The sequence below is a fragment of the Chenopodium album genome, chromosome 4 (genome assembly GCF_948465745.1).
Source record: "Chenopodium album chromosome 4, dcCheAlbu1.1, whole genome shotgun sequence".
In the NCBI taxonomy this organism is placed as follows: Eukaryota; Viridiplantae; Streptophyta; class Magnoliopsida; order Caryophyllales; family Amaranthaceae; genus Chenopodium; species Chenopodium album.
Genome location: NC_137837.1, coordinates 18,821,870 through 18,832,471, shown reverse-complemented (window position 1 = coordinate 18,832,471; position 10,602 = coordinate 18,821,870). Strand labels below are relative to the sequence as shown.

Sequence of the window (10,602 nt, the reverse complement as noted above, 5' to 3'; positions counted from 1 at the left end):
TTGTACAATTCAGACAAACTAATTCACCCATAATTTGGGACACAGTCTGCTTCCAATTCTAGTCATTTAACAAAGGCAAAAAACGCAACTCATAAAATCAAATCCAAAACCCGAAATTCAAGTTCCAGAGCTATACTAGTTAAGAAATTCAACACTAATGTTACAATAAGGCAACATAAGAAGATAAACTAAACACATGATGACATGATGAAATAATTCACCATATTTTCACTGTCACATGAGAAAAATCAAAATTAAAATCCAATTATAACACCAATCTTGAAAAACCCAATCAAGAATTGTTTTCAGCATCAACTAAATCAACACTCAAACATCACATTTAATAAAAATCAATCATGTATCATAGAACAAAATTGGGATTCACACCTCAAAACTCATACAAAAATATAACCAGAGTAAAATTTCCAAATTATCTTGCTAAAAACAGAATTTAGAAATATAAATAAAATAGAAAAAACCATGGCAACTAACATCAAATTTAGCAAATAACTAGATTACTACTATCCAATAGTAACCATTTAAATTCTCAACCTAAAACAAGTTATCTCATCAATATTCTATATTTATACCTGCCTCTACTTCTGCCTAATGTAGCACACAACGGCCGCGGCGACGACGACACCAGCAGAAACAGCACCAATAGCAGGCAATAGATTCATGAATCCTGCAAATCCATCATCAGAAACTTCTCTTTCTGCAACTTTATCCATTAATCCATCAATTAATTTTTCAGATTCATCCGATTTCTTTGCCAAATCATCCAGTTTCTCCTCCAATTGATTCACCTTAGCTTCGGAAATCCTCAACGAAGTCTGAAGCTGTTCAACGGAATTCTCAACCTCCTTCTTTTCGATCAAAAGTGCAGCCATTTCATTCTCTTTCGCTTGTTTCTCTCTCTTCGCCTTCTCTTCAATCTCCTTGATCTTCGTCTTCAGCTCCTGAGCTTCACGGCTCGACTCGGCACCTTCGTTCATGGAGGTGATGTAATCATGCTCAAGACGCGACACTTGAATTTCAAGCTCCGACGCTCTCTTAGCAATGGATTCCGCCGCCCTACGATTCGACTCCGACTCGGCGTTTTCAGCCTTCAGTGCCTCGATCTGAGCTTGTAATTCACCGATTTTAGCCTCCGATTTCGACTTTTCTGTTTCCAAATCGGATTTCTCCTTCTCCAAAGCTTCGATCCTCTGATTAAGGTCGTCAATGGAGGGGGTGGAGGTTGACTTCTTGGAAGAATGATCAGGTTCGTTGAGATCAGCAGTGTCGCCATTGACGCCATTAGAGAGAGCTTCGTTGTCCGCCATTGATGAAGGTTGTTTGGAGTTAGGGTGATTTAAGGAGGAAAGTAGGGTTTTAGAAATGAAAGAAAATGAAATGTGCAAGTTTTAGGGGAAATTGTGAGATACACAGAGAATGTTTCTGTGAGTGGTGTGAAATGAGGAGAATAAAGGGTGGATGAAATGACGTCGTTTTCATTGAGTTTTGTTTTTGCGTTTTTTTTAATTTTCGTAGTGCGCAAGACATGTTGTTTGGGCTTGTAATTTTTTTTTGTTTGGGTTAAGGCCTTAAGAGTGTCCGAGTATTCTCATTAAAGCTGAAATCGAATACTTCCTCCATTTTTCTTTTACTGCACCATTAGATTAGGAGAGAATTCAAGTTTATCCCCTCGATTAACAAACTTTGTTTATCTAAGGGCTTTTTGGTCAATTTACGAGCTTTTAATTGGGGTATTTATGTAAAAGTATAAAAGTCATGTAACGTTCGTTTGCTGAGAGAAATTGACAGCTTTTAACCAAACCCAATTTCTGTTTTTCCCCATGTGTGAACGGAGTACTACCGAAGTCGACCACAACCACCATCTCCTTCCTCCTTGAACCCACAACCAGAAATAAACTGACCACCATCATTATCATCTTCTTGCCAATCAACTAGGAGTCTAGGAGCTTTAATGGTAGAAATCTCAGAGCTTTAATGGTAGAAATCTCTGATTTTTAATAATGGTAGAATTCTCAGAGCTTTAATGGTCAAAAACGATGAAGGAGGGGAAGCTCACTTACCCTTTGGGTTCACCAAGACCTGAATTACTCTATTTCTATGGTTTTCGTTTTATTTGGCGGTGAAGCCGCCATCAATGTTGGTGATAATGTCGGTGGTGGTGGTGGTTGGCTTGCAAGAAGAAGGTAAAGATGGTGATTGAATTTCAGTTGTGGTTTGAAGGAGGAAGGAGATGAAGAGGAAGATGGTGATGATGGTGGTTTTCTTTTGTCCTGATTTGGTGATGGTGCTGAACCATACTAACGCCGTCAAGGAAAGATAAACATCCGTTATTGACAATTGGACCCACATCTTTTTACTTTTTAAAAATTTATTATATTTTATTCTCCTTCTCTCTTGGGATATATTTGTTTTGTTTATCTAGGAGATTAATGGGGTTTTCCTCTTAGATTAGGCTCGTGCAATGCACGAATCTAACAATAATTTATGATTTTAACAATATCTTTTAGCTTGTGTAATATGTATGTAGTAGAAATAATTTTTAAAAAATCTAATAAATTGATAAATTAATAAAGAGTGGACACCCTAATTCATATCATCTGTATAAAATATATGGAGTAGGAGAAAAAGATACTCCGTAATGTTTATAAGAAAATGAAATAGTCCGACCTCCCTTTAATTCTCCAATGGAAATTGCATAATTAGTCAATTCAAATATAAAATCTATTAGAAAAATATATAATTAATTTAGCATTTTCAAATTTTTATTTATGTTGATAAAAAAAATTAATGATGTCATTATTAGTTTTGGAGGGAAAATTTTTTACAAGAAGTTGACATGTGGAAAGTAATGACATTAGCGGTAATTACTTTTTTAGTTATATATATTTATAGATAAGGACTTTTATACTATTCATTTATATAAAGACTAGAATAGACCCGGTCTACAATAACTTATTGTAGACCCAACCTTCTAGTATACCATACGAATGTGATTATATCATACGAAATGTGATTATATTATTACAAAAGTGATTATATCATCTTCAAACTGTTATGTAAATGTATCACTCAAAAAGTGAATTTATCATTATAAAAAGTATCAAATTAATAAATTACATCATTCAAAAGATGATTTTTAAATTTTATCATCCTAAAGATAATTATATAATCTCATTAAATAGTTTGATATGAGATCAAAATATGACTCACAAAAAGATAGTTATACCATCTAAAAAAGTGATTTTATCATCCGGAATGTGATTATATTATTTGAAAGTATTAAATTTTGGGTCTACAATAATTTATTGTAGACCGGGTCCATACAAGACCAATTGATTCATTTAACCTTCTTTGACTATATTTTGTGATTTATCCAGGCCATTAGGAAAAACATAGTCATGTGGGATCTAGTTAGATTCGTCTCGAAATCTACTTTTCAAATATCAATTTTTCATAATTTTTACAAAAGTATAATTAAAGATATTAATAGCCAAAGTAATGCATTGGAAAACGTGAAACCCCTTATGGTGCAATAAAAAAGAACGAATGAAGTATATAATTATAGAGACACTTTTCACGAGAATCCTCCAAATCCCCAATACTACACTCTCATTTACTCCCGCCTTTTTCACTTATTTAAATTTTTTTTTACACAAGTAGTTTACATACAATTCACCATCCACTAACTACTCTCTAAAAATATTAGCCTTATCTTAATCTATTTCTAATCTCATTTTCAAAAAAAAAAAAAAAAAAAACCATTAAACGTGCTAATCAGTTGTAAAACTCCACACCTCCACCTTCATTTTCACTCCTCATAATATACCAAACTTAAGATTACTACTCCCTCTGTTTTTAAATACTTGCTTCATTTCTATTTTTTGCACTATTCATTTGTCCTAATTTGACTAATGTTTGTGATTTAAACATAAGAAAAAATATAGTCTTGTGGGTACTTGTTGGAATCATCTCAATGAATAGATTATTAATTTTCAATTTTTAGAATTTATATTTATTGATAATTAAAGATATTAGTGATCAAAGATTAGCATCGACATGCGTGTCCAAGAGAAATGGAGCAAGTATTTAAAAACAGAGGGAGTACTACACTTATCAATACTCATACTTCATAGCAAAAAAATCTAAACAAAGACAAAATCAAACTTGGCGATATAGTAGATTATTGTATTGGGTATCTTCGGTTTTTGATTCAGTAAGCAATCAATTTTCGCTTATAATGTTATACAGATTATTATGAGGACTCCCAGTTTAGTATATGATTATAAACTTTTACTTTTTAAGCTGTTTGAATATAATGAATGTTATCAACGTATGATTGTAATGAATGTTATCAATGTACTGATTATATTTATATCTTTAAAATTTTATTTTTCAGAGCAATAATGTTTTTTTTATTTTTTTATTTTGCAGGAAGCAATAATGTTGGTTTATCTTTACCAAGTACAGTGTTTTTGGAAATACAAGGTTTTGCTTTTATCGGTTGGTTTGATCTTTACCAAGTAGGGTGATTTTGGAAATACAAGGTTTTGCTTTTATCAGATACATAATTAATTTTTACTATATAAATACTGTGAGTTGGAAACTGAATAAGGAATGTGCCATCATATTATGTAATTCAAGACGTTTTGCGTGAGACTGGACTCACGTGAGTCCGGGCTCATTAAATAAAAAGGCGCGGGCCTGACCAACCCGACCAAAGCCCGCGCGCCATTTTATAAATTGTCTGAATTTTGTCGTTTTCATCATTTTGATCATTTTCATAAAATTTCGAGCGTCGTCATTCACTGAAATTCAACCACTTCATTTCCCCAAATTTTATAAAATTCAAATCTGCAAAATTCATATAATTCAAATCTGCAAATTCCATAAAAAAATGGAGAAATCAAACAATAGGATGATGATTGAAGGAGATTCTGATTCACCTATAGAATCAATTTCCAGCTCAATTACTGCTGAAAAAGGTACAATCTAATTCATAATTTTGATTGCATGTAATTTCAAATTTCATATAATATTGATTTCGATTTATAATTCGCATGATTTCAGATTGTATTATACCGATTTTGAAATGTGAATTTCGACTTATAATTCGCATGCAAGCCAAATTGAATTTCAGATCGTATTAAATTTCAATTTAATATCAGATCGTATTTAAATTCGAGTTAATTTCTACTTATTATTTGCAATTAATGCCAATCGAATTTCAGATCGTAGTTAATTTCGACTTATAATTTGAAATCAGGCCTAATTTATTTTCAATTACATTTTATTTCAACTATTCATTTTGAAATCAAGTTTACTATAGTATTCGATCGAATTTAATTTCAAGTTATGATTTGCATGCAAAGCTATTTTAATATGTAACTACAATTGTCGCAGAAAATTAATTTTCATTTGAATCCATTTTTTTGATAATTTCAGAGTGAAATTCAAATATACTAACACTAATGATGAATGCAGCAGATAATGTTATTCTAGAAGAAAATATAAATGAAGAAAGAGATGATGCAGAAAGAGATGAAGATGCTGCAAGTATAATAGGTATACAGATAATTAAATGTTCTGTAAAAGTATACTCTGTAATTTATTGATGTAATTGCAGATAATATAATTCCTGATTAATAGAACCTATTTCCTAAACAAAATTAGTAAAATAATCTAATTCCTGAAAATTTCAAAATATTTCTAACTGCATTTAAAAATCTAATATTCCTGCCTGACTATTATTATTTTAAATCTGACTATAATTATTTTAAAACTGACTATCATTATTTAAAACCTGACGATCATTATTTATTTCCTGAATAATTTTATTTCTTTTCTTTTCAATTCCCGACTATGATAATTTATTTCCTAACTAATTTTATTTTAAACCTGACTATCATATATCTGAATATTATTAACCTAAAACTGACTATCAATATCTATTTTCTGACCAGCACTATTTTATTCCTGACTAATATATGATAATTCCTAAGTATTATAAATTTTAAAACATATAATTATTGTATTTAATATTAATATTACAATTCCTGACTATTATTATCTATTTTCTGACTAATATTATCTTAAACCTGACTAAGTTATAATACATGTGAATATTATTATCCTAAAACTGACTATCCATATCTATTTTCTTACAATAATTGTCTAATTCCTGACTAATATATGCTAATTCCTGAGTGTTATAAATCTTAAAACATTTAATTACTCTATCTAAATATTGATATTATTATTCCTGAATATTATTATCTATTTTCTGACTAATATTATCTTAAACCTGACGAGTTATAATGTATCTAAATATTATTATTTTTAAACTGACTATCCATATCTATTTTCTGACAAGAACTATCTAATTCCTGACTAACATAATATAATTCCTGGGTATAATAAATTTCAAAACATTTAATTACTGCAAATTATATTGGTATTACAACTCCTGACTATTATCATCTGTTTCCTGACTAATTTTATCTTAAACCTGACTGAGTTAATTTTATTTCTGAATAATATATCATAATACCTGATCTAAAAAATCTAATTCCTGTTTAAGATATGCTAATTCCTGAGTATAAGCTACTGATATCATCAACTAAAACAAAAAATAAAATAACATCAACCAAATTTCCAAAAATAAAATAACATCAACCAAATTTCCAAAAATAAAATAACATCAACTAAATTTTCAAAAATAAAATACATAAACTAAATTTCCAAATTACATATTACTGAAATGTTATTTAATTATGATAAAGTACAAAACATTGAAAATAAGCTACAAAGATAATCTTCCTCAATTTTAATTCTTTTTGCCTCTCTGCATGGATGATTTGCCTCTTCTCTTTTTCTCTTTAATTTGCTGGCTTCTTCTTCAGCAAAAACTAAACGTAATCCATTCAGAAATTCAGCCCAGTCTTGCACCATGCCATTATGAAACCCATAACCCTTATGCCTCATAATGTCATATGCAACCCACCATTCATTTGAATTATGATTTCTTCTTACTGTTTCTGGAATCCAATATTTATAATACCATAATTCATTATAATATTTACATGTACAGTTAATCATTGCCTGGGCTTTGAATGTGCACCTAGGGAAAATATGCATGCATAATATTTCTTCAACGGCCATTGCTGGATGTGCATCTTCTAAGGCGTCAATTGGGTGTGGGATTTGATTAGCCATCTAAACAAAACAAAATGAAAACATAAATCATAACAAAACTCAATAAAACAACACTAACAAAGGTATAATCATAATACGAAAAAAATATACCTTTTGTAATAGCAGTAGTTATATTCTTATAAGATTAATTAAAATTTCTAACTGAAGCAGTTTATATGGATTTTTTTTTCCTTTTCTGAATACAGTTTGTTGACAATATGGTTACTTATATATAATGTTTAGAATGTGAATAGATGCAGTGTTTTGGAAGAGGGAGGGTCATGCCTTTTCAAATATGTCTTTTCATTTATAATTAACCTCTTTTCTAGTAAATTCATTTCATTTTATTCAATTAATTTTACGTGTTTTTTGAAAAGGGAAGAGGGAAGGTCATGAGTTATTAAATTCTAATTTCCTGACTATATTTATCTTAAACCTGACCATATCATTTATGTCCTGAGTAATTTATTATCTATTTTCCTGACTAATATAACTTTATTCCTGACTATTATAATCTAATTTCTGATTCGAACAATATTTTGACTATTTTTTGTTACTGAAATTAGATTATTAAAATTGTTTCAATTTAATTTCTGATTGAAACAATTTTATTCCTGAAATTTACATTTTAATTCCTGATATATTCTAAGTTTTGTATATTTATCATTTAAGTCCTGAGTAATTTATTATGTATTTTCTTGACTAATATAAATTTATTCCTGACTATAATAATCTAATTTCTGATTCGAACAATTTTTTGATATTTTGACTATTTTTTGTTACTGAAATTAAATTAATAAAATTGTTTCAATTTAATTTCTGATTGAAACAATTTTATTCCTGAAATATACAATCTAATTCCTGATATATTCAAATTAATTCCTAATCAAAATTTTTTAATACCTGACATACAAAATTTAATTCCTGACAAAACAAAACTAATAAGTGACATAAATAATCTAATTCCTAAAAAAATAATCAACAACATATTATAATCAGATACAAATATTATTATTTCTGACTGATATTATCTATTTCCTGATTAAATATAAACCTAAACCTGACTGAGATTATTTATTTCCTGACTAGTATTTAGTAATTCCTGATTTAAATAATGTAATTCCTGACTAAGACATGATAATTCTTAAGTATCATAAATTTAAAGAATATTTATTTACTGTGTATAATATTTAATTTCCTGACAAAATTAAATTATGATATGTTTCATATATACTTTTCTTGCAGATTATTACAAATATGACAAGGATGAAAACATAAGTAAATGTCTAGCAGGTTATACTGTATCAGACTACAATGACGGATTTGTTTTATACAAAGCTCATTCAAGGTCTGTTGGTTTCAGTGTCAGAAAATCAACAAAGAGAAGAGATAATAATGATAAATTGTATGAGTTTTATTTTAGATGTTCTAAAGAAGGGCATACAAAGGGTAAAATGAAGATGGCAGGTGAACAAAATTCAGTGGAAATACCCATGTTGGGTAAAACTGATGAAAAAAAGAGAAAAGATAGGGAGGTAAATGAGACAAGAACTGGATGCAAAGCTCATATTCGTTTCAAGAAAACCAAAGAAGGAAGTTTCGAAGCTGTTACACATGAGTTGGAGCATAATCATGAATTGGTTATAGCAGTTCAACGTCATCATCTAAGATCAGAAAGGCAAATATCAGCACCAATGGGTGAGCTAATTGAAAGCATGGTTGAAAGTGGTATCAAACCAATGGATGCTTACAATTATATCACCAATGAAGCTGGAGGAGAAGAATGTGTAGGTCATACTAAGAGAGACCACCTTAACTATGTATCAAGGGTGAAAATGAGTATGGTTGAAGGTGGAGACATGCAGAATGTATTGGATACCCTTCAAGAGAAAGCAGATAATGATCCTTCATTCTTTTATAGACTGAAATTTGGAGAAGAAAACAATGTGGTGAGCTAGTTTTGGCGTGATTCTCAAATGCTTGAAGATTTCAAAGCCTATGGTGATGTTTTAATCTTCGATACAACATACAGAACAAACAAATATGGGTTGATATGTGCACCATTTGTTGGTATAAACTGTCACTGGAGAACAACAATGTTTGGATGTGCATTCATAAGTGACGAAAAGACTGACACATTTGTTTGGCTTCTTCAAAATTTTCAAAAAGTCGATGTGTGGAATCGAACCAAAATCAATCTTCACTGATCAGGATCTTGCAATGAGTAACGCCATACCAGAGGTAAGAATTTTTGTCTTCATAATATATTGTTTCTGGATTAGAATAACTTAATAACTGATAAAAACAGATCAATACCTGACAGAAATTATATAATTCCTGATAAATATCTGTTTAATTCTTGACTAATAATATATGTTTCATGTTCATAATTTAATGTAATATAATTCCTGATCAAAAATATATTAATTCTGATAAAATAAAGGCAATACCTGACTAAGATATATTAATAAGTTCAAATTATTTAATATTGATTGACAGAATCTTATTCATGATAGCAAGATCCTTAATCCTGATATAAGTTTTCTAATACCTGATCGAAATTAAGTCATTACTAATTCAAATTTATTTAATTTCATTTCAAGTTTATTTCTGAGCAAAATGTTATAATTACTGAGTAAAATATTCTTATTTCTGATTGTGATAATTTATTTTATTTCTGAAATCAATATGGAATATATAACAAATTAATAAAATTCCTGACTAAAATAATATAATTCCCGACGAAAAATTATTAATACTAAAAAAAAAATCAATATATGAATAAAAACCAACAAAACCATATCATTTTAAACCATATCTGAATAAATCTTTTGATAATAAAAACAGGAAATACAGAAACATAAACATAAAAGCATATCATATTTTCCATATATTTTAATGATATTGATTGTGACTAGAAATTAACAGAAAAAAAAAGATAAAGAAAAAAACCCTAAAATCATAATCTTCTTGTTGTTCTTCCTCAGATATTAAACTTGTTTTTTCTTTTGATCTTCTTTTTGTTCTTTCTCTTCCTTCTTGTGTTGATCTTCTTCTTTCTGCTTTTTGTTCTGTGTTTCCTGCCATATCTCTTGTGCTCTCTTTCTCTTGCTTAGTTCTTCGATTTCATTCTTTTCAACTTTTTCATAGAGCTTCATCAATCCATTCTTCACTCTATCTCTTCTATCCAACAGATCATTTAATTTTTTTTCAAAGTTATCAATTGCATTTTCTTCTGGATCGTTTGATGAGGTAGAAGACTGAGAATTGTTTTGCATATTTGAGAAATATTGAGGATCGTTTGATGAAGTAGAAGACTGAGAATTGTTTTGCATTTTTGAGGAATATTGAAAAAAAGTTTGTTTTAGGAGAGAGAATATACCAAAGTACAAA

General features: G+C 29.4%; 1 protein-coding gene across 1 annotated transcript; it reads right to left on the bottom strand.

Annotated features, from left to right (window-relative positions):
- Positions 1-339: 339 nt before the first annotated feature.
- On the bottom strand, positions 340-1,443 carry LOC145626795 (uncharacterized). The gene has a single exon (XM_081679272.1). It carries the CDS (start codon positions 1,323-1,325, stop codon positions 597-599), a length of 729 nt encoding a protein of 242 aa, XP_081535398.1. The 5' UTR covers positions 1,326-1,443; the 3' UTR covers positions 340-596.
- Between the last annotated feature and the right edge of the window lie 9,159 nt (positions 1,444-10,602).

What these genes read in the sequence shown, in the direction of transcription:
- LOC145626795 (XM_081679272.1), bottom strand. Translation starts at nt 1,325, where the DNA reads ATGGCGGACAACGAAGCTCTCTCTAATGGCGTCAATGGCGACACTGCT.